The 25,303-nt window shown below is 40.5% G+C and overlaps 1 protein-coding gene across 1 annotated transcript in view; it reads right to left on the bottom strand.

Annotated features, from left to right (window-relative positions):
* The window catches only part of dnah1 (dynein, axonemal, heavy chain 1), a 437,548-nt gene that overhangs the window by 373,265 nt on the left and 38,980 nt on the right, over positions 1–25,303 (bottom strand). The window contains exons 6-10 of the mRNA XM_060835044.1: positions 22,030–22,191; positions 19,112–19,364; positions 14,215–14,372; positions 9,409–9,620; positions 1,363–1,661 (exon numbers count right to left, since the gene is read on the bottom strand). Coding sequence (XP_060691027.1) covers positions 1,363–1,661; positions 9,409–9,620; positions 14,215–14,372; positions 19,112–19,364; positions 22,030–22,191 — 1,084 coding nt within the window. The remainder of the gene's footprint in view (positions 1–1,362; positions 1,662–9,408; positions 9,621–14,214; positions 14,373–19,111; positions 19,365–22,029; positions 22,192–25,303) is intronic.

The raw sequence follows: 25,303 nt of genomic DNA, 5'->3' as shown, positions 1-25,303 counted from the left end.
TTTTTCAAATCTGTTTCTTGCATCTTAATTATTATGAGTACAAGACAATTCCAGTCTCCTCTGGCCATGTTTAAGTTAGTAGAATCTCCTGAATCTAATCGTACTAACATCTTTTAAAATGTTAGTCAATGCACCATTTCAACAATATATATTAATTTTGGCTCAACAATTTATCTCAGTCGGTTCTCAGGACAAAATAATCAAAAAATGGTGAAGAGAAATATTTGTAAAATTAATCAACGTTTACACAAGAAGCAATAAAACAAAGATGTACCAAAGATGTATTGGCATTTAAAACATTGCTTCAAAACATCACAACCGTTTAACTTCTCTGTAATTAAATGGTATTTTTCGTGCCATGTGTGTTCTCACCTACCACCCCACCAACCTGCGCATACAACGTATTATCCGCCGCCATTTCCGCCACCTCCAAACGGACCCCACCACCAAGGATATATTTCCCTCCCCTCCCCTATCAGCGTTCCGCAAGGACCACTCCCTTCGTGACTCCCTTGTCAGATCCACACCCCCCACCAACCCAACCTCCACCCCCAGCACCTTCCCCTGCAACCGCAGGAAATGTAAAACTTGCGCCCACACCTCCACACTCACTTCCCTCCAAGGCCCCAAGGGATCCTTCCATATCCGCCACAAGTTCACCTGTACCTCCACACACATCATCTATTGCATCCGCTGCACCCGATGTGGCCTCCTCTATATTGGTGAGACAGGCCGCTTACTTGCGGAACGCTTCAGAGAACACCTCTGGGCCGCCCGAACCAACCAACCCAATCACCCCGTGGCTCAACACTTTAACTCCCCCTCCCACTCCACCGAGGACATGCAGGTCCTTGGACTCCTCCACCGGCAGAACACAACTACACGACGGCTGGAGGAGGAGCGCCTCATCTTCCGCCTGGGAACCCTCCAACCACAAGGTATGAATTCAGATTTCTCCAGCTTCTCTGGAGAACCCTCCCCCCACCTTGTCTCAGTCGGTTCCCTCAACTCAGCACCGCCCTCCTAACCTGCAATCCTCTTCCTGACCTCTCCGCCCCCACCCCACTCCGGCCTATCACCCTCACCTTGACCTCCTTCCACCTATCCCACCTCCATCGCCCCTCCCCCTAGTCCCTCCTCCCTACCTTTTATCTCAGCCTGCTTGGCTCTCTCTCTCTTATTCCTGATGAAGGGCTTATGCTCGAAACGTCGAATTCTCTATTCCTGAGATGCTGCCTAACCTGCTGTGCTTTGACCAGCAACACATTTGCAGCTACTTACAGAAATAAAACAAAGTATCCCATCGGAAATATTTAGTTCTGAAAGTAGAGCACCAGCTGGAAGAATGCTCATGAATCTTACTTGAAGTTGCTGTTAAGAAGGTCTTCTCCCCATTTCATATCATCAGAGCAGTTGAGAGAACTATGACAGCCATCAAGGATCATTTGAGTGTAGTTGACAAGAGAGTCTTGCACAAGGTAGCGGAGAGAATCCTGAAGGTTGTACTTTATCATTTCCATCAGCATATGGAGCTTAGATTTGCGATAAACCTCCCAGTTAGACTCCCGTAAATTAAACCAACCTTTACGAACATCCCATAAGCTGGTACGTAGAACTTTCTTCAATGTATTTATCCAGCTATCACTCAGAAATAACTGTATCTGAAACACCAAAAAGACAGCAGAGTTAGTATCACTTAACAGGTACTTTTTAATTAACACTTCAATCTAACTATTGTTATGTTCACCTTTCTAGAACTTATAGAACCACCTTTCACATCATATACTCTGTACATAAACCATGCATAATTACAACTTAATCATCCTACTTTAGAGATCCCTAACTTGGTGATGAAAACCAAATGGTACTGCTATTTTCTCTGTAAGGTTTTTTTTATTTGATTGATTTATCGTCACATGTATCAAAGTACAGTGAAAAGTTTTGTTTACAAGTAGCACAGGGAGATCATAGTAAGCAAGGATGTACAAATCAAAAAGACTTAGACAGAGGTAGACAGGTTATATTGTACAGGGTGGGTGCTAGGTGAGATCAACGTTAGCAAGATGAGCATTATTTGAGGCTAGAGAGTTCATTCATCAGTCCAATAATGGCCGGAAGGAAGCTGTTTCTGAATCTTCTGATGCGTATTTTCAGGCTTCTGTATCTTTTGCCTGACGGAACAGGCTGAAGGAGATCATTACCAGGTTGTGATGGGACTTTGATGATGTTGTTCGCCTTTTTCCAACAGTAAGCCATGTAAATAGAGTCCACTGATGCAAGGTTGACTTCTGTGATGGTCTGGGCTGTGTCCATCACCTCTGTAGTTTCTTATGGTCGTAAGCAGAACATTCCAGGCTGTTATGCACCCAGAAAGTATGCTTTAATAATGCATCTGTAGAAGTTGGTGAGGGTCCTTATGGACATACCAAATTTCCTAGGCCGCCTGACAACGAAGAGGCATTCTTGTGCCTTCCTGTCCATTGCATCTATGTGGGAACTCCAGGATAGGTTGTCAGTTAATGTCACTCCAAGGAACGTGAAACTCTCCACTCTCTCAACTTCAGTTCTGTTAATGTAGATGGAGGCGTGTTCTCCTCTTTTCTTTCTGAAGTCAACAATCAGTTCTTTAGATTTGCCAACATTGAGAGAGAGGTTATTCTCATTGCATCACGTCAACAAGCCTTCTATCTCCCTAAATCAATTTCTACCATGTTAGTTACTAAATTTTACAGATTACAATTGGGGAATAAATTAGTGAATTAGACAATAAATAATAAAACTTAATTCAGTGATACCAGTCTTTAAAACAGAAGGTTGTGCTTTCAAATCCTATTGAAGAATTTGTAGCCGTGGCCTATGCTGGCAGTTCTCTACTTAGGCAATGTTGTATTATTGAAGGCCCCTATTTAGATGAAGACATCCACCCAATGTTCAGGTGGATGCCAAAGATGACTCTAATGCTTTTTCGAAGAGCAAACAACTCTCCTATGGTTTGGCCAACATTTATCCTTTAATCAGCTGACATAAAATATATTAACCGTTCGTTCATCTCAGTGTTGTTCACATGCCCTTGCAAAGTGCAAATGATCTGATATAGTTTGTACCTACAAGCAATAACGAGGCTTATAAAAGCAACACAGTGGCTGTGAAGTGTTTTGGATCAGGCTGAGAAAGAGTAAGGCACCATACAAATGCAAACAAATAAAAGCAAAATATTGCAGATGTAGGAAATGTGATATAAGAAGAGAAATACTGGAGAAACTCAGCAGGAATGGTAGCATCCATGCAGGGAGAAAAAGGATAACAAGGAGGGAGTTGAGCCCATTAGGGACGAAGGAGGCAATCTGTGTGTGGAGCTGGAGGACATTGGTAGGATGTTCATTAGATATTTTTATTAATTCATAGGATGAGTGCGTCACTGGATTGGCCAGCATTTCTGCCCATCTCACAGTGCAGTTAAGAGTCAACCATATTGCTATGGGTCTGGAGTCACATGTCATCCATACCAGGTAAGGATGGCAGTTTCCTTCCCTAAGGGACATTCATGAACCAGGTGGGTTTTTCTGATAACTGATAATGGTTCCATGAATTGAGGAAGGAGAACTGTGAAGTATTTGAGCAAATGCAGGTTGAGTCCATGATTAAGAAAGCGAATGCAATGTTGTCTCTTATCTCAAGAGGGTTGGAATATAAAAACAGAGATGTGCTATTGAGACTTTATAAAGCTCTGGTTAGGCCCCATTTGGAGTACTGTGTCCAGTTTTGGTCCCCACACCTCAGGAAGGACATACTGGCACTGGAACATGTCCAGCGGATGCTCCCTGGAATGGCAGGTCTAACATATGAGGAACGGCTGAGGATCCTGGGATTGTATTCATTGGAGTTTAGAAGATTGAGGGGAGACTTAATAGAGACGTACAAGATAATACATGGCTTGGAAAGGGTGGACGCTAGGAAATTGTTTCCGTTAGGTGAGGAGACTAGGACCCGTGGACACAGCCTTAGAATTAGAGGGGGTCAACTCAGAACAGAAATGCGGAGACATTTCTTCAGCCATAGAGTGGTGGGCCTGTGGAATTCATTGCCACAGAGTGCAGTGGAGGCCGGGACGCTAAATGTCTACAAGGCCGAGATTGATAGATTCTTGTTGTCTCGAGGAATTAAGGGCTACGAGGAGAACACTGGTAAGTGGAGTTGAAATGCCCATCAGCCATGATTGAATGGCGGAGTGGACTCGATGGGCCGAATGGCCTTACTTCCACTCCTATGTCTTATGGTCTTATGGTCTTATAAATTGACAAAGGGGATGAGGAGATATTGGAGGTTTTGATGGGCTCAAAAGTGTACAAATCCCCAGGGCTGATTGAGTTGATCTCAGACTGCTGTGGGAGATAATGGAGGAAATTACAGGAGTAGATTAGATTAGATTCCCTAGAGTGTGGAAACAGGCCCTTCAACCCAACTAGTCCACACTGACCTTCCAAAGAGTAACCCACCTGGACCCATTTCCCCTCTGACTAATGCACCTCACATTATGGGCAATTTAGCATGACCAATTCATCAGACATGCACATCTTTGTGACTGTAGGAGGAAACCGGAGCACATCCACATAGACACAAGGAGAACGTGCAAACTCCACATAGACAGTCACCGAAAGCTGGAATTGAACCTGGGACCCTGGTGTTGTGAGGCAGCAGTGCTAACCACTGAGCCACTGTTCTTCTTTGACAACAGGGAAGGTATCATAGGACTACAGGACAGCTAAGGTAATTCCAATTTTCAAGAAGGATGGTAGAAATAAACCAGTGAATTGTAGATAAGAAAATCTCAAATCAGTGATCAGGAAGCTACTGGGAAAATTCTGAAGGAGAGAATTAATTACCCCTTCAAGAGGCAAAGTTTGATTGGGGGGGTAGTCAGCGTGGCTTTGTCAGTGGGAGGTCATGCTTAACAAATTTGATGAAGTTTTCAAGGAGCTGACTAAGTTGTGTAGATAAGGATAGTACAGTTGATGGATTTTATATGGATTTCCCAATAAGAATGATGCAATCCATATGAAGGAAAGTTTTAGACTGTCTAAATTTTACTGGTTTATCATTGATCTCTTGTCTCTTAAATTAACATATTTTTATATCTTTTTTGTTCTGTTCCTGGAATGTCATGCCTACTTAGTTAGTCTTCTCTGTAAACTGACGCAAATAAATTGTTCAATTGTCTGAGACTCATTTCTTATTGGCAAACTCCAATTTCAGTAGAATTCTTTGGAGGGATTCCTGCCACAAAGGTTTTCTCTCCATATCTCAGTAAACTCACCTTATCAACTACTTACGCCACCTTGATCACATTCAACACATCTGATTTCCATCCCATTATACCACGTGCCATTCACAGAATAATATGCCACTCGCTGAATATCTTCTTTTGCAACCACACCATCTTTAAAAGCCCATTGTACATCTGGGTAAGCATTGTTAGTTTCCAGCTCTCCAACACAGTTCCTGACATCTGCCGTGGACATGGGAGACGATGGGTTACTGGGATTCTGCTATGCAGACAGGAATCTGGAGGTCTCGCTGGATGCGCTTGTGTAGAGGCAGAAGTTGCTCTTCCCTTTATGGCTACTAGAGACCATGATATCAGACCATGCCTGCCTGGTGCAAGATTGACATTTGGGTTAAAGCTGTCTGTCTACTCGCCTTTCCTTTGAGGAAATGGGGTGGAGGCTGCTGCACGTAGTAGTCTGCCTCAACTGCAGACTGTGGTGGTTCACAGACTCCCAGCCCAACCGCTTGTTCTGGGGTGCTTTGGAGTGTGTAGACCATGTACATATTAGGTGTGGGTTTTGCACTCCCTTTTTGATTTTCCTAAAAACCTTCCCCCCTGTTTTTGGTTGCACTTCAGCCCCATGCTCCTGATCTTTGGGCACCCGGTAGGAGGTGGGAGGGTAGGTCAGAGGACCTCCGTGTGGGTCTGCTCCTGGGCCTGGCCAAACTGGCCATAAACAGATCCAGGCAGCAGGCCATGGAGGACGTCATTCAAGCTAGTTGCCTGCACCTCTTCCGTGATTACGTTCGAGCCTGGGTATCCCTGGAGAAGGAGCACCTGGTGTCCACTAACATCCTTGAGCTGTTCAGGGAAAGGTGGGCACCACAGGGAGTGGAGTGTTTCATTTCCCCCTCCAACTCTATTTTGATTTAATCCCTGCCCTCCCCTTTACTTTTTTTTGATCATACAGCACTGCCCTTAGTTGAGAAGGGCACTGCTCGTCACTGGCCACTCTGGTGTTTCCTTTTTTCCTGGTGGTGGAATATAAATAAAGATTTATGCACTTGTTGTTCTTCACTGTGTCCTACACCTGCACACACACACAAAAAAGCAGTCTGTCTCTGCAGTACTGAGCTTCCCCTCTCTGCCAGCATAAATACCAGCATCTTCTCTCCGTTAGAACACTCTGTCACTCCTACTGTATCTACCTTTCACCAAAACTCTACACTGACACTGATGTCTGCAACATCTTCCCTCACTTGCGGCCAGCCATCCAAACCTCTGACAGCACTAAGTCTGCATGCCCTCACTCACACTTAATCATTCACTTGGGACACCTTCACACCTACAACAGAAGTAACAGCTGTGCCACCCATTTTCATTTCCCTTAATATCCACTTCTCTATTATTCCAGGAGAACAGTGGTCCCCATTAGAGCAGAAAGACTCTAGATGGGTGGTGGGCTGCCCGTCATACATCTCACCACTCTTTATGTGGACATCATCCTGACTGACTAATTCCAAGCCCCTGGACTGGTATCAAACCAGTGTTAGACTGTCCCTAACTTAATGTGCTGCAGCCCCTGAGTAAAAGCTTTTCTTGACTTGACTGAGGCCTGCTGACAAGTTTTGTTCATGTGTGCCTGGTGCAAATGTCAAGGCAAAACAAATAATATGAATCTGGTATCTCCGGCTGAGGCAGCAAAGCATAAAAATGTAAGTCAGTACAAGGCAGGGATACTATCAGTATCAAGATGGGGTCAAAGTGAGTGAAGTTATGACAACAAGTAAAGAGCCTGGAGATGAAGCCTACTTCAGTCCATAAGTGCACAGCATCATTGCAGCAGTATTACAATGATAAGTGGTGGTGCTATCTGAGATGCTTCACTGAAGTACAGAAGTGCCATGTAAGTGGATTGGAGATGTACCACATGGGTTCTTAGAGATTGGCATATGTCAGATACCAATGTCCAAGTACATGTGGTATGGCCAGTGACCATGTAGCATGCCCCGAGATGCCTGGTTTACAATATGGAGGTTATTTGGAGCAAGTGGTGAGCTAAATTTGTCAGGTAACTACTCTGGTTTCTATGTTGGGTTTTCTTGACATCTAGCTTGTTTGGTGAGTTTGGTAAGATAGAAAGCGGAATATTGTAGAGCTGAGTTGGGCCATCAACAGGTTATTAAAAAGCAATAATCCCCCTTAATTGGCCATTCATTGATACCTCACAAGAGACTCACCTCACCACTTGTGAAAAGAATAAATGATAGAGGGAGTTGCTCCCAACATAAAAGTGGGCCTCACCGGACTTCTCTAATCCTGTCACAAAACTCACTATAGCCCACGTTATTCAGATAGCTATAAGATTCTACACAATATTTCTATTGTTTTGCTGTTATAACCTCAAAGTTTATTTTGATCATCCCATGGTGACTTATTTCATTTCTGGTTGTTCTTACACTATTGATGTATTTATAGTGTCACAACTCTCTGGGGTGGCAAGCCAGGAGTTGTTGCAAAAGTTAAAGTTTTCAAAACAAGTACACAAAATTCCCCAATTTACCTGATTTTTAGACACATGTTGTTAGACAGCATGGACCAGGAGTTTCTGTACTTAATAAGAATTACTATTTATTACAATAATTGTATTCTAACTACAGGCAAACAGCTATTAACCATCAGCATATACCACTATTTATTAAAACTCCAATCCCCTTATAAACTCCCCCTTACATATACACAGACACACACAAACACATAGATGAAAGATAAGGTTAAATAGGTTATGGGTGAAGGTAAGCTGAAAGACAGCTCTGTAGTTGCTGAGATAAGTTTTATGCTGGTCAGAACATTGCTTTATTGTCATCTTTCTTCAAATTCTTGCATTTGATTGCAAGAAACGCAAGGTGGCTTATTTATTTATAAAAGGTCTCTGGCTTATCAGTTAAATATCATAGGTTCCAATAACTGCTCAGTGAATATGAATTGGTTTTCTTCATGTTTAAAATGGGTTTGACTGCAGAGGACAGAGATACAGCATCTGGTGCTGGTGGAGATCAAAACACTCTATCTTGTTCCCAGCCCCAAACTATTTAGTTACCTGAGAACTAATCATATCGTTGTTAGCAGACAAAAGGTTCTTGTCATCAATATCTGATCTCTAGTCCATGGACCAATCAACCTTTTCTTGTTACCCAGCTGCATTTGTTCACAGAGGAACCTTGATTATCTGGCATTCAATTATCTGAATATCGGATTATCTGGCAAGATCACAAGGTCCCGTTGCTTCGCAAAACTATGTTATCCAGCATTCAATTATCTGGAATTCAATTAACTGAACAAAATACTCCCCGCCCATGTTCTTTGGGTATTCGAGGTTTCTCTGCATAGAACCCCAAGGTTTCAATTCATTTGCGACCCAAACTTCAATTACTTTTGTTCAAACAGTCATTTACAAAATGCTTGCCTTAAGTGTCAGGTTACGTACTTTTCAAAACATGCAATAATCCATTAAAACACTGTTTTAAAACAGCTTTGTCTAATCTCAATATACAATTTTACAAAAAAAGTACTTACAGTAGAATAATTATTTTTAATTTTGTCCACTTTGCCTTATTAATTTTAAATAAAAACCTTTTCCAATGTGATATTAATTGTAATTCTTACAGTTTATACTCCAGTGAAATGAAGCTGTTAACCATTGCAAAGCAACATGATTTTGTGATGGAGTGCTGAAACCAAAAATCTCAAAAGGCAATGATCCTGTGAAATTAAAATATTTTAATGAAGCAATACAACTGACAATGAAACAAAAGGTTCCGAAAAACCCTAGGCAATCATTTGTCTAAAGGTCTGTAAGGCTTCTAAAGCAGCCTAAAGTAATCAGAAGACAGCAAAGCATGCAATATTGGTTTCTCAGTTACAAGTAGAATCCAAATAATATGGCTGCCTGAAACAATTTCCAGAACTAATGATTACTGAGACTTTCATTCTTCTAGCCAATGAAGCTGATACATTCTTTGAGAAATTAGATTAATATTCATTTCCCTGACATTCCCCCACAAAAGTATCTATTTTTGTCTGAATTTCAATATGCAGTAAGACAAATAATTAAAGGAAAAAGGCACTGAGTATATTTATACCTGTGCATGAGCCTGGGACTGCATCTGTTCAAATTCTTCCAGTCGAACACCTTTTATCAGGGTCACAAAGAACAGGGACATGGCGGCCACTTTGTTGCATTCGGCACGTACTTTGCACAGGGCTACGATTACTTCCGGTTTGGTCAACAGAGTGTTAAAGGAAAATGCCTTTCTGTTTTGAGCAAATGGATAATCTGGAAGCTGTATTCGTCCTAGGAGACAGAACAACGTTGATTTTATTTTCAAAACAAACGACTGAAAGTGCAAGTTTTGTTATTAGTTTTTCTTATTTATTCATTTTGTGAGATGTGGGCATCGCTGGCTGTCCAGCATTTATTGCCCGTCCCTAGTTACCCTTGAGAAGGTGATGGTGAGCTGCTTTTTTGAACCGCTGCAGTCTACCTGCTATGTGTTGACCCATAATGCCATTAGAGAGGGAATTCAGGATTTTGGCCCAATGACAGTAAAGGAATGGTGATATATTTCCATGTCAGGACAGTGAGTGACTTGAAGGGAAACTTGAAGTGATGGTGTTCCCATACATCTGCTACTTGTCCTTCTAGATGGAAGTGGTCGTGGGTTTGGAAAGTGCTACCTGAGGGTCTTTGGTGAATTTCTGCATGCATCTTGTAGATAGTACATACTGCTGCAACAGAAGTCTGGTGGTGAAGGGAGTGAATTCTTGTGCATGTAGTGCCAATCAAGCAGGTTGCTTTGGCTTGGATGGTGTCAAGCTTCTCGAGTTGTTGGGACTGCACTCATCCTGGCAATTGGGGAGTATTCCATCACACTCCTGACTTGACTTTGTAGATGGTAGACAGGCTTTCAGGAGTCAGGAAGTGAGTTACTTGCCACAGTTTTTCCAGTCTCTGACATGCTCTTGTAGACACTGCATTTATATGGTGAGTCCAGTTGAGTTTCTGGTCAATGAAACAATCCAGTCCAACACTGGCACCTCCACATCCCAGGATGCTGATAGTGGGGGAATCAGTAATGGTAACACCATTGACTGTCAAGGAGTAGTGATTAGATTGTCTCTTATTGATGATGGTCATAGCCTGGCATTTCTGTGGCACAAATGTTACTTGCCACTTGGTAGCCCCTGCCTGGATATTGTCCAGATCTTGTTAAATTTGAACACAGACAGCTTCAGTGTCTAAGGAGTCACAAATGGTGCTGAAAATTGTGCAATCATTGGCGAACATCCCCACTTGTGACCTTATATGGAGGGAAGGTCATTGATGAAGCAGCTGAAGATAGTTGGGCCTAGGACACTACCCTGAGAAACTCCTGCAGAGATGTCTTGGAGCTGAAATGACTGACCTACAACAACCATGACATTAGTACAATTACTTATTCAGAATAGACTACAAATATGAACAGATCAACAAATGTTTTCTTTTATTCACTCACATGATGTGGACATCACTGGCTGGCTAGCATTTGTTGCCCATCCCTAGTTGCCCTTGAGAAGGGGGTAGTGAGCAGCTTTCTAGAACCACTGCAGTCTAACAGTCTACATCTCTTCCAATCTCTTCCAGACCACTTATACACCCAGATCCTGACCACACAGACTAATACCACCTCCATCACCACCAACATCCACTCTCTCCTCCACTTCCAAAATCCCACAAATAATCTTGACCATATCATTGGTCACTGTGGGCTGAAGATAGTCATCTCTGTGGAACACAAGTAATCACAGGTTACTTTAAATGTCACACCTGTTGGCTACACTACATAAAGATAATTTAAGGTTTCATAGGCTATACAAGGACATGGAATTGAATTTCTCTCACCTTGAAGTATAAGTATTTGCCAACATGCTCTTATAAGCAATGATGCCTTTCTTGGGTAAAGTAGGGATGGAAAAATATGGTATCAATAATCAACAGCACTTACAAATACCCACATTGTATGCATGGCATGGTTTGTGCTGCATTCATTGGAATGAAGTCCTAATGTCAAAGGCTTATGTTGATGCATTCTAAGGCCCTCCTTGTCAGACTCCTCCATGTCCCATTGAATGGGGAACTATGCTAAAGTATCATTTCTATGTTGACTACTCACTGCTGACATTACTAAAGACCTATTCTATTTCTTTTATTCCCAACACAGGTTCATTGGAAGTTTAGCCAATGAACAACAGGAGTCATCACCACTGTTGATGCAATGCAATGAAGGTGCAGAGAAATTGAGTAGGAATAGAAAGTCCAACACCAGCAGCAACCTCCAGCGGCTGCCAGAGTCTCTACATGAAGTAGCAGCTGAAGATCTCCTCTGGCTATACAGGAGGCCCAGAGTTGTTCCTCCTCGATGTCATTCTCCAGATGAATGAGGTGCAGTGTTGATAAACAAACGTGAGTGGATAATGTAACAGAAATATACCAACTGCTGGAGTGGGACCTGCAACATGAAGGTGTAGGTAGCCATCTTATCCTGGTGACCATCAATGTGACAGCTGCATTGCATTTTTCTGTAACTGATTACTTCCAAGGAGCATTTGGGATTTTATATGGGATCTCTCAAATCAACCACCCACAAATGTACTAAGGATGCTACTGATGCAACTTGTGGCAGTTCATCTCATTTCCCAGTGATAGAGCAGTGCTGCAGTCCAGGTAGTAAGCTTTGGTAGCAAAGTTGGACTCCCCCAGATGTAGGACACTTTCAACTGTACATCCATCACATTGAGTGGTGCACCATATCATAACACATATCATACCATAACATCTGTGATCATTGCTACCATATCTTAGAAACCTGCCAAATACTCTGGAAGTTTCCAGGTCTACTGAAGGTGATATTCTGAAACTAGAACTGGATTGAGGGGTCATTGCAGTACACTCCTGACAATATGCCACATTATCCTAGCCTGCTATCTATTACACGACTTATTCTTTACAATAACCTGTTACACATTAAGGAATGTGAAGCAATGTGAAACCTCAAGAATAAAGTGGATAGAATAAGGGCGATCTGCCAGTTTGTGCATTACAACAGTCAAATCTATAAACAACAAAGGATTTAATGAGAGTTTTAGCAGATTCCATAATGCACATATTGTCTTTGGTGGATTTATCTAAGTAAGGAAACCCTTAAATAGTAATCCACACAGAGAATATAATGATACTACATGAATGCATCACCTCATAAAGGAATTCATGAGAAAACCAAAAACAAGCCTTGAAAACCAAAATGTAGCCTCCAACAAACTAAAACTATTCCATGAGAAAATCTTAAATACAACCCTGAAAAGTTACTTTTGAACCCTGGCAACGATGTTATGCTGAATCTCTACAAAGCTCTGATTAGGTCACAACTAGAGTATTACGTTCAGTTCTGATCACCACACTTCAGCAAAAATGTGAAAGTCCTTGAGGGGGTACAGAGGAAAATTATCAGAAGTGTTTCAGGGAGGTTTTTTTAAAGTTACATGCAGCTCAATTTTATCGGGGCAATGATCTAGAACTCCTGGTGATAAAGTATAAGCGGGGAACACACCCACAATACTGCAGGCTCCTTGTGTTAATTGGGAGCAATTCTCATTTTTTTGATCTATCTCGGAAGAAAGGCTGAAATATGCCCACAGAGGCCGGTACCCCATTACCAAGGCACACTTTATGTACACTTGGAGAGTCCACATTTATCCAGCCCCTCAGAGCCAGCTCTCAGATTGAACAGAACCTCTGACACTCCTGGTTATATTTGTCAGCCAAGGCTCCCTGATTAGCCTAGATTAACAGCTCCAATCAAGGATCTCTTATTCTTTGAGGTCCACCTAGCTGACTTCATTACAATTACTACTCTAACGGTTCCACTTTAGAGTTGTTAGTTAATCAGACAGCTGGCAGTTCTATAAGCCTAGCAGTGCCAGGTTCAAGTGTTGATCACTGTTGGGTTGCAAGGAGTCTTGAAGAAAGGAAGTCAGGACACTAGGGCCAAATTGAAAGGCCTCTCTGAGGGGTGCTGGATGTGAGAAGGTTATAGTCAGAGAGGTTAAAGGAGTGAATGAAGTTGGGAAGATGCCTCTGTTGGTCACAGGGAAACCATAATGGTATTACATGAGCCCCTAGCATGTATTTCCATCTGCTGTGAGTAAAGAGTGGCAGAGACCATAATTGTCCAAAGGCCTGTTTACTTTGGATCAAAAAAGATTTTTGACAGAGATGTGAAAGATCCTGACAGGCTTAAATAAAGTAGCTGAAAGAAATTCCACAGAGGCTGGTATCCCGTCACCAAGTCACCCTTTAGTTACGCATTGCCAACACATGGACTCTGACCAGCCAGCTCAAAGCTACTCCAGAGAGCCTCTGAGACTCTTGTTTATATTGGTCAGCCGGGACACCTTGATCAACCCAGATTAACAGCCCCAATCAGGGAACTCACACTCAATTAGATCTATCTGGCCTACCTCGTTCTAATCACTACAGTAGACAATGGAAAACTCTTTCAACAAGCTGATGGCACAAGGATTAGGGGAGACATTTATATTTGAATAAGAGATACACAAGGAATGTCTGGAAAAATCATTTTTTACTCAGTGAATGCTAATGACCTGGAACCCATTATCCATGAGGATTTTAGAAGAAGCCACAATCAGAGATTTCAAAAGCAATTAGATGGGCACTTAATTAGAATAAACTTAGAGGACTTTGGATTGAGTTGGTGTGCGACTCACTAAATTGCTCTGCATCTGTCATGAATTCAATGGGCCATTTTCTGTTCATATGTGACTCTATGAGTTAAAAACTACAATAAATTTAAGTTTCATAATGTGGCAAGCAGTGAAGGTATCCAGCTTACCTTTGCTTGGTACCTTTTCTTCCTTTTTATCTGGAAGAGTCACATAAGAAAATACTTTGGGGTCAGACATCACCATGTGATCAAAAGTAATTTTATTCATGGTGCGATCATACTCGAGACGAACCTCCTGTTCTATCTTTTTAAAATAGTTTGGTAACCTACAAAAGATAGGAAATCAAATATATCAAACAAAAATTTTTATTTCCCATTTTAACGCACCGTATTTATTATACTTTTGCCCTACATTGCCTGTCACTATATCAATACAATAATCCAAAGATCTGAACTAACAATCCAGCGAATGAGAGTTCATATCCAACTATGGAAGTTTGAGAATTTGAATTAATTTCCTCATAACAAAACTTGAATAAAGAAGTTACTAGTGGTCAAGTAACAATAAAGCAGTCAGATTATTATAAGTTTACTGGCACATTAATGTACTTCAGGGCAACAAATTGAGTGTAAAGTTCCACGCCAACATGACTGATTTTAAATTATACACTGAAGTGACCTAAAAAAACTCACTGCCAGCAGCTCAACATCATCAAGTAGACCAAGTAGGAATGGGCAGTAACTTATGGCCTTTCAATGATCCATTCATGATAGGAATAAATACATATAATGAAGTATGACCTCCTTTTGGGGAATAAAAGGAAAGCCCCTCTAACTGAAACGAAACAGGCAAAATAATTTGTGTGTCACTTTATATCATCATCTGTTCTCAATAATACAGTGATTATTATATGAGCATTAACTTCGTTCACTCTATAGCACTCTTAGCTCTGAGATAGCATGATAATTAACTCAAGTCCTACTCCATATGTTAGAATATAATCTGTTGTAACTCCACTGTAATATTGAGGATCATTAAATGATGTTTTGTCTTTAAGAAATTATGTCAGATGCTGGAAAATAATTGAATAGTTATTCATCTGAATAAGTAACAATTGGGACCGACTGAAAAGGCCAAGGTTCTTTTTTTACATAAAAGAAATGTAGAGGTTACTATAGAGTTCCTTGAAAATTAGGAAGTGTTTTGATACGATACAAGTAGAGAATATGTTTCCAGTTGTAGAATGCAAAGCTAGAAGTCATCATGTTGTCAATAATGAATCCAATTAAAAATTCAGGAGAAATCCAGTAAATTGAGGAACATGGAGGAAACCACACATACCACAGAAACAGCATATAACCACAACTTTCTAATATCAGAAAGCCAGCTCTGTAGCAATTGATCAGCAGATTATGCTCATTAGGATTTGTTTTATAACCTAAACCTATTTATAATCTTAGAACACAGACTCCTACCGTATGGAAATTAACCATTGTGAGTTCTAGCAAATAAGGCTTCCCTAAAATCAATAACTATCAGGTCTTATATGGAATTTAACCATTTAGATAAAGCTTCTTAGAATAAGAAAGGGTTATACTTAATAGGAGTTAGTAATGATCAAAACAACATTTGGAATATGAGAGACCTAATTAGAATTAAGAAACCACCCCATATATAAGAAATTAACTGTGCAGTCCAAATCACGCCATAATTAGAAAGCACACATCCGATAGATAGATTTGAGTAACTTGCTGAGGTGTCTCTCATTTGGTTATGAAATATGGTAATGTTTCTTTAATATTTCACATATATCCTACTTAACAGTTTTACTGTAACAGTTAATAATTGAAACTGGATTCTCTATTAGAGATAAACTTGTATCATGTTTCATTTTCCTACAACGTATGTAATGTTCATTTGACTGTTGCCATCCAATTCTGAATTGCATGTTTGGTTCTTTATCAAACTTTGGTATTTTTAGAGGTTATGCTTTCTTGCATATTCTTCATGTTGCTAATTTGAGAACCTGATTCCATACATTACTGAGGAATAAACTAGACCCTAATAATAACTAGGTAGTTATAATCTGGTTTTAATTTCTTCAGCAGTTTATTGAGAGAATGATAATCTCAGCTGACTTCTTTTCTTTGGGCAGAGACTAATCAATCCTTCACACCAATTTAAGAATTTTTGGAATCTTTTTCTTCCTGAGTTTGAAGGGTGTCCTCTGAGAGAAATTTCTAACTTGGAATTGTCAGAAAATTGGGCCTGGAGTGTACAATTCTCACTAAACCAGCATTAGTCCACTGGCTAATGGTAATAAAAAGTAAGAGAAATGCTAAGCTATGAGGTTGCAGATTATGTTGGAGTAAAATTCTGTTGATATTGATGGCCCACAGTGCCTCATGGATGCCAAGTTCCTCAAGGAAGCCCTTTAAGATTCAATTATTTGATCTGTTCTGAATATATCTTATTTAGAATAGTGCAACACAACACAATGAAAAACACCTTTGATGTAAAGATAGAACTTCATCTCCACAAGGCTGCATGTAAGTTCTGCTGCAGACATATCAGAAATAAGGGCTTTAATGGTGTGACATAGAGGAAAAGGTTGATAGGTATTTATCTTTTCAAAGTCGAGAGTGGGTTGCTAGAAAAGCACAGCAGGTCAGACAGCATCAAGAAGCAGGAGAATCGACATTTCAGGCAAGAGTCCTTCATCAGGAATGGCTTCATCAGGATTTATCTTTTCAGCACTATCACTCCAGCCTGCAAATCTGCATGTCAACCCAGATTACTGCTAAGTTGGTGCAGCCCAAAGCTAAGACTTATTGCTGTGTTCAGCATAGAAAAAAGCTATTTGGTACATCATATCCACACCAATCAACAAAGATGTGAATGCACTAATCCCATTTTCCAGCTCTTGCCCCACAGCCCTGGAGGCTATGGCAATGCATATGGTTATGTAAATACTACTTTAAGTGTTTTAAGAGTTTCTGACACAACCACTCTTTCAGGCAGTGTGTTTTGCATACCATGGTCATACTGATCGTGAGTACTTTCTGGAGTTCTACCATTTATAACATAATCCCTTGTCTTGTTAGCCCTTCCCAAATGCATAACCCCTCACATTTGTGGGATGAATTTCATTTGTTAGTGTTCTTGACTAGCTGACCAGTCCATTAACATCCTCCTGCAATTTATAGCTGTCCTCCTTCCTATAAGCTAATTTACCAATTTTGTATCATCCACAAATGTCTGGATCATACCCATTAAATTTGAGTCTTAATCATTAATATATGCCAAAACAGCAAAGACCCAGCATTGAGTCCCGTGGAACCCCAATGGTAACAGACTTCCAATAAGAGAAACATCCCTTTACCATCATCTGTTCCTTGGATTACATGGCATCTTACTTTCTTGGCCAGTTTGCCAAGAGAGAACCTATTAAGAGCCTATCAATGAAGACCACGTGAAATGCGTTGCCCTCATTAACATGTCTGGTTATTTCCTCAAAGAAAATTGGATCATATCTGTCAAACATGACTTTTCCTCATTGAATCCATGCTAAGTATCTGATTAATCCATGTGCCTCCAAATGCAGATCTATTTAGTCTCTCAAAAACTCCCTACCACCAAGGTTAGATTGAGTGGCTTATAGTTTCCAAGTCTATCTTTTCCACTCTTCTTTAATAACAGAACAATGTTGGCAGACCTTCAGTACCCTCTCACTCTCCCCTAACCTGTGGCCAGGGAGAACCTAAACATTACTATTAAGGGCCCTTATTTCTCCTACAAAACCTCCCTCAACAGGCTGGGGTACACTCATCCAGGCCTATTGATTTATCCACTTCTAAGGCTGCTAAACCTGCTGTCATCTTCTTTTTCTCTATGTTATTTCTACAAAAATTCACAGTCCTCCACAGTGTGTCTACACCTGCAATCTTTTCCTTTGTGAAGACTGATGCAAAGTTTTCATCATGGACAATGGCCATGTCTTCTGGGTCCACAGTTACCTTTACGTTCCCTAATGGGCTCAACTGTTTGTATTTTTTTTTAAAACTTCGGGCTTTTCTTATTGCACCTGCCAATTTTTTCTTAGCCTTTTTTGTTTAGCCTTCCTATTTCCCTTTTTAAAATTTCATCTGCAGTTTTTATACTCCACTAGGGACTCAGCACTTGATATCTGCCATAAGTTCCTTTTATTTATCTTAATCCAGTCCTTTATGTCGTCTGACATCCAGGATTCTCAGTCTTGGTTCCAGCCTTTAACTTTACAAGTGCATATTTATTTTCTCTTGTTCCTCCTTGCTAGCCTCTCACTGATCTGACAGTATTATCTGCAAGCAGCTGTTCCCAGTCTATTGGGACCAAATCATTGCTTATCTTAATAAGGTTAGCTTTTCCCCAGTTTGAACATTTATTCCTGGCCCATCTTTATCCTTTTCCATAACTATCATAAATCTAAATAAGTGTGGTCACTGCCTCTAAAATGCTTCCTTACTAACACACCTTCCTTCTGCCTGGCCCACACAACCATCTTACTGTGCTTTCCATATACAGGCCAAAATTGGTCTTTTGGGTGTTAGAAAGCAAGAGCTGCTTGACGTCATCCTGCAAGGCAATCTTCAAATGATCTCTACTCACAGTTATCAACCTTACACCAATCATGCTGCAGCGTGTGAGGTAGCACTAATTAAAGTAGAACAAAGCAATTCTAAGTAACATGAAAGATAGGCATTAAGAGAATGTTCAGGCTAATCAGTTGACTATAGAATAATATATGATTTATTTTGTGAAGTATTTTAGAGTGGCTGTCTTTGAGTGGCTTTTATTTAAATAATATTATTATTCTTCAATAATAATTAATCTAGAATTAGAAACTGGAAACAAAAGAAATATCACCTCTCCCAGCTGAATACTTAGCACCTGGAATCAAATGCAAACCCAAATAGGATGAAAGTTTGTTTCCCTATTTAAATTTTGAGAATCCAAAGTGGACTGAATTAGGGTTGTCTCAAAGCAGTTCATCATGGATATAAGCTGCTAAAATGAAAAACATACGCAGATTTATCTCGGAATCCAGGAGTAGTAAAGGCCCATTTCTTCATTCTTATAAAGCTTTCTTCATCCAGAAACCTAAGCCTATCAACTGGCATGCAGTCAATATAAAGATTGTACAGCAGCAGTGCTTCTGTCTTCTGACGTAGGAAGTGAGCTTGCGCCACTCGTTTTGAAAAAATAACAGGATCCTCTGCGATGAACATCAAACGAACCCTTGGTATCCAGAACTGATTGGGCAACTCCAATCTCTCACCTGAACAGAAATCAATCACAGTTATCAATATTTAAGGCATTTTCATAAGGCTCTACATAATTCCCACAAATTGTAGACAGTACACTTAATTTCCCAGACCACATTAGCCATGAGTCTGTATGTGGCAATCCTCTTTACCTGTTAAATGAAAATATAATATTTTCCATTCCTAATCCAGAGGTTTGACCACAAAAGGCTGACTACAATACTGAAGAAGTGCTGTACAGTCATAGATGCTAATGCACAATCTCTTGTGGCGCTGATTCTGACATTCTGGGTTTCTTCTTCTGGTAATATAATCAATGCTTCTCCTTGACCCTACCTCCATGTACCATAATTGTATGTACAATTATTTCCTTGCTTGCAGTCAACTACAGAACAAAGCTAACCGAATAACTCCAATAGCATCACCCTATCACCCCACTTTATTGCCCCACATATTCAAAGAGTCATAACCCCTTTACTAGCGAAACAAACACGTTGTGTAAATCTACATACCTGATCACACTTGTGCATTAACAACTGAGTGGATCTCTCAGTCATGCACCCTTTTATGGACTCATTCAATTGAATGACTTCGCTTTTTATAGGTCCTTGCTGTTCACAAATTGGCTATATTCTCTTACCTCAAAGTGACAACCCTTCAAAAGTTTTTATTTGACTGTAAGGCTCTTTGAATTGTTGTGAAAGGTGTCATATAAATGCTTTCTTCCATTAAGAGATATGGAATCAAGACAAGTAAAAGGTGTTGCAACACAGATCAGCCACGATCTAACTGAATAATGGAACAGACTGAAAGGGTCAAATTGTTTACTCACGTTCCTTTATCCCTAACAGGTCCTAGTCAGCATGGCTTTGGGCATGGGAAATCATGTCTCACCAATCTGACTGAATGATTTGAAGAAGTGACAAAGAAGTTTGATGAAGGCAAAGCAGTATAAGTTATCTATATTGACTTCAGCTAACATTCGACAAGGTTCTGCATGGTAGACTGGTTATGGAATCCAGAGGGATCCACTCAATTGGATACAAATTGGCTTGAAGTTAGGAGACAACGCATGATGTGGAGGCCTGTGACCAACAGTGTGCCACAAGGATTGATGCTGGGTCCACTGCTTTTTATCAATTATATAAAGGATTTGCAGGTGAATATAGGAGTTATGGTTAGTAAGTTTGCAAATGACACCACAATGGGTGGTGTGGTGGACAGTGAAGAAGATTATCTCAAAGTAAATGGGACCTTGATCAGATGGGCCAACGGGCCAAGGTGTGGCAGATAGAGTTTAATGTAGATAAATGTGTGATGTTGCATTTTGGTAAGGCAAACTAGTGCATGACTTAATGGTAGGGTCCTGGAGTGTGTTGCCAAACAAAGAGACCTAGGGTGTGGTTGCTTAGTATCTTGAAAATGTAATTGCAGGTAGACAGGGTGGTGAAGGAGGCATTTGGTACTATTGCCTTTATTGGTCAAAACATTGAGTATAGGAGTTGGGACGTCTTGTTGCAGATGTACAGGACATTGGTGAGGCCACTTTTAAGTACCATGGACAATTCTGATCGTCTTTCTATAGGAAGGATGTTGTTAAACATGAGAAGGTTTGAGAGAACAAGAGATTTGCAAGAGTTTTGCTAGGATTGGAGGATTTGAGTTATAGGGAGAGCCTGAATAAGCTGGGGCTTTATTCCCTGCAGCATCAAGACTAAGGAGTGACCTTATTGAGGTTTATAAAATCATGAAGGGCATGGATAGGGAACAGCCAAGATATTTTTCCGAGGATGGGGGAGTCCAAACCAAAAGGGCATAGGTTTAAGGTGACGGGGGAAAAATTTAACAAGGATCTGAGGGGCAATTTTTTCACGCCAAGGGTGGCGCATGAATTCCAGCTTACAGAGGAAGAGGTGGAGGTGTATACAATTACAATATTTAAAAGGTATCTGGATGGGTATACGAATAGGAATGATGTGGAGGGAAATGGGCCAAATGCTGGCAAATGGACTTGGTCAGATTGGGTTGACTGGTCAGCATGGACGAGTTGGATGGAAGAATCTGTTTCCATACTATATGACTCTATGTCATGGAATGTTTCACATAGCCTGGTGTAGGATGAAATGTGTTCTTTTCTCCCAATGCCTGCATCATCTCTGTGTTACTGAAATGTGAGAAATTTGAACGTACAAAGTGGTTTGTTAGCTGCTTGAAAATTGATAAAAGATCATTATTGCAGCCAGATGATATTTTTTGTTACCTCTCATTAAATTAGAATAAATTAAAACTTTTTAAACCTCTAATTGCAATAAAATAGTACATCATACAACATTTGCTGTGAAAGGAACTATCAGTTGCCATGCTTTCCTTACAGATGTGCATTCAGAAGGAGGTGACCATACAAGAAAGAGTACAGAGCAGATTTAAAGGATTTGGGCACCAGTGGGTTAAACATGAAATCTGATTCAAATGTCTTGTTACACTTGTTACTTATTTACACAGTACAGGATAGATATTTCTTGTTATTTAAATTATAGATGTTATTTTGAGAAAATTTTGAGTTTTTCAGACAGGCAGATTCAGCTTTTAACTGGAGTAGATGAGTACAGTGTGAAAACATTATGCATGATAAATGTGTATGTCAAGACATCATAGATTGTATATTTAGAAAGCACGTACCTGTTTCAGTAATGCCACCATTTATAACTGTTTGATTCTTTTCATCTCGAATTAAACCATAACTATTTGCTTTTTGTACCAGATAGAGCTTCTTTTCCTTGTCATAGTCCAAAACTCCAACAGAATACCACCTGTACCCAAGTGAGTCACTTTTGGGATCATCTGAAGAGTTAAAAAAATTTATTTAAAAAATAGTACTTGGCATATCACAGCTGGTGGTTAGCTAAAGAGGACTTGAATAGTTTGTTCTTGTCTGCATTTGTAGTTTATTTTACATCTCAGACCCTAAAAATTAATTATTTGGCCATTCTCCAATTATCTCACAAGACTAATGGCAGATCATTGTTGCTTGTTAGCAACATGAGTTACTGGGTGAATCTTTGCTGTGTTGGATCAGCTACTGAGACAATCCAATTCCAGAAAAAGATATTTCATGAACAGAGGACCTTTATTTGAATAACTGAATTATCCATTGAATATTTGAATTACCTATTTTTTAGGCTGAAAGCCAGTGGAGAAGTCCAATCCAATGTGATCAACAGCACATTTCTGATATAGAAATGAGCACTTGTGCACATTGGTAGTAGGAATGGAAAATCAGAATCTTTTAAAAAACTTGAAACTTTTAAATGTTAATGTCCAGAGAGATTTAAGTGTGCCTGTGCAAGCAGCACAGAATGTTAACATGAAAACAGGAAGCACTGAACAATGCAAAAAGCATATTGACCTTTACTGCAAATTACAAGAATAAAGATCACAAATTACAAGAATTCAGGGATTTGATGAGAGTTTTATTTTTATTCATTCATAGGGTGTCACTGCATAGGCCAGCATTTATAATCCATCCAGAGCTGTTAAGAGTCAACAAAATTGTAGTAAATCTAGAATGACATTTAGGCCAGACCAGGTAAGGATTGTAGTTTCTAGTTTTGAGAATCAAATGGGATTTTCCAACACTTGGCAGTAGTTACATGATTTTAACTGAATTCAAATTCTACCATCTGCCATGGTGGTGCTCAAACCCAGGTCCCAAAAACATTATCTTGGTCTCTAGACAAATAGGCTCATGATGCTACCATTAGACCATCTTTTCCCCTTACTGAATTGTACACAGTTTTTGTGTCTAAATTTACATAAGGATATGCTTGCCATCGAGCTGATGGAACATAGGTTTAATAGCTTATGTCCTGAGATGAAAGAATTGTCTTATGATGAGAAACTGAATAAGAAAAATGCAAAAATGTTGACATTTACTTTGGCTTAGGAGTCTAGAACACAAGCATCCACTTAGCCTGACATAATTGATTATTTAGGACCGAGACAAGGACACTTGTTCACTTAGAAGGTCATGAATCTCAGATTTATACACCACAAGTTGTGGATGCTCCATCGTTAAATCTGAGACAGGTTTATGATCTCTTGGGGAATCAAGGGACAAAGGAATAGGGCAGGAAAATGGAGTTGAGACAGAAGATTAATCATGGTCATATTGAATGGCGAAGTAGGTTGAAGGTGTCATACAGTCAATTGTAATCCTATTCCTGTGTCCTTATATTCTTGTCGGAGATATAGTATAATTCTAGTGAATTTGTGCTAAGGTAAAAAGGATTAAATTCTGAGAACAGGTTGCAAATATTAGAATTGTATATTATTTGAATACAGATGTTTAGGTCTAAAAGTCTAATATGTCACCCCTAGATATGACTTCTGGTATTAAAGTCTTTTCTCCCAATCCCCATTGACTTCAATTTTACTGAGTTCCTTTAATTCATACTGCACATTTCAAATTCAGCTCAAGTCCCAGTTGGACTAAGACATTAGCCAGGTTTTGTGTCATGTAACCACATTCTCTTGAACATAGGTTGCACACAATCTGACATACAGACAAATCCTTAAATTTACTAAAGTCTGAATGAGACTATTGAATCTGCAGACCTGAGATAAACGCCACAGAATGAAAGTCGATACAATATTGAGAGGTGCTGGGGGAGCATAATCCTTGTGTATATTTAAGGCTGAGATAGATTCTTGATTGGTAGGGGAATCAAAGATTATGGGGAAAGGGCAAGAAAGTGGACATGAAGGATGTCAGATCAGCCAGGCTTCCAATTCACTAACATCTGATTTACATTATTATACAGAATCACAACAAATACAGTTTGTGACATTTAACATGAATTTTGGGGGGATCCAAGATGGCGGCGACCCAGCAAGTCTGAGTCTACAGTGCTCCTCTCAAGACTTGGGCAAAGTGGGTCAATCACCCCCACCACACTCACCAAATCATTTAAAATAGCTTTTACTTCATGTAATTAGTTGTTTAGTATTGAATTTAAACAAGTTAATCTCCTGTAAAAATGACTAAAGGGAAGGGAGCCCGCAGCTCTCAGCAAGCAGGAACCACTTCCAAACCCTCTCCAGCTGCAGCAGAGGCATCCACAGCCACCCCTGGGGACTTAGCCACGGTGGCAAGTCTTGTGGAAATCTTCTTCAAACTGGATGCGAAGATCTACGCATTTACTGAAGAATCCCGAAGCCGATGGAATTTAAAAGCACGACCGAGAAATTAAGGAAATCGAGCGCCGAGTCGGAGGGGCGGAGCTAAAGGCTGCGATCTCCGAAACTACAGCACAATCGGCCGTGGATCGGGTCCGAACTCTTGAACAGCAAGTCCAAACCTTAGAGAACCACACTGACGACCTCGAGAATCGAGGTCGTCGAAAAAATATTCGTTTGCTGGGCCTTCCTGAACGGGAAGAGGAAGGCCAGCTTACATGGTTCCTTGAACACTGGCTTCCACAGCGTTTAAATCTGGAGGCTGGATCAGCCAGGTTGCAATACGCGGGCCCGGCTCGAACCAGTGCCCCCACCTGCAGAGCTATAAGGAGAGGCAGAACTTTAGGGCGGCACGGTGGCACAGTGGTTAGCACTGCTGCCTCACAGCGCCAGAGACCTGGGTTCAATTCCTGCCTCAGGCGACTGACTGTGTGGAGTTTGCATGTTCTCCCCATGTCTGCGTGGGTTTCCTCCGGGTGCTCCGGTTTCCTCCCACAGTCCAAAAATGTGCAGGTCAGGTGAATTGGCCATGCTAAATTGCCCGTAGTGTTAGGTAAGGGGTAAATGTAGGGGTATGGGTGGGTTGCGCTTCGGCGGGTCGGTTTGGACTTGTTGGGCCGAAGGGCCTGTTTCCACACTGTAAGTAATCTAATCTAATCTAAAGATGCTCTTAGAAGCCTCTAGAAATCTTGGAAAAGATCCCCAAGCCATGATCTAT

The sequence above is a fragment of the Hemiscyllium ocellatum genome, chromosome 14 (genome assembly GCF_020745735.1).
Source record: "Hemiscyllium ocellatum isolate sHemOce1 chromosome 14, sHemOce1.pat.X.cur, whole genome shotgun sequence".
NCBI lineage: Eukaryota > Metazoa > Chordata > Chondrichthyes > Orectolobiformes > Hemiscylliidae > Hemiscyllium > Hemiscyllium ocellatum.
The sequence above is the reverse complement of the archived record's forward strand: the minus strand, read 5'-3'. Positions and strand labels throughout refer to the sequence as shown.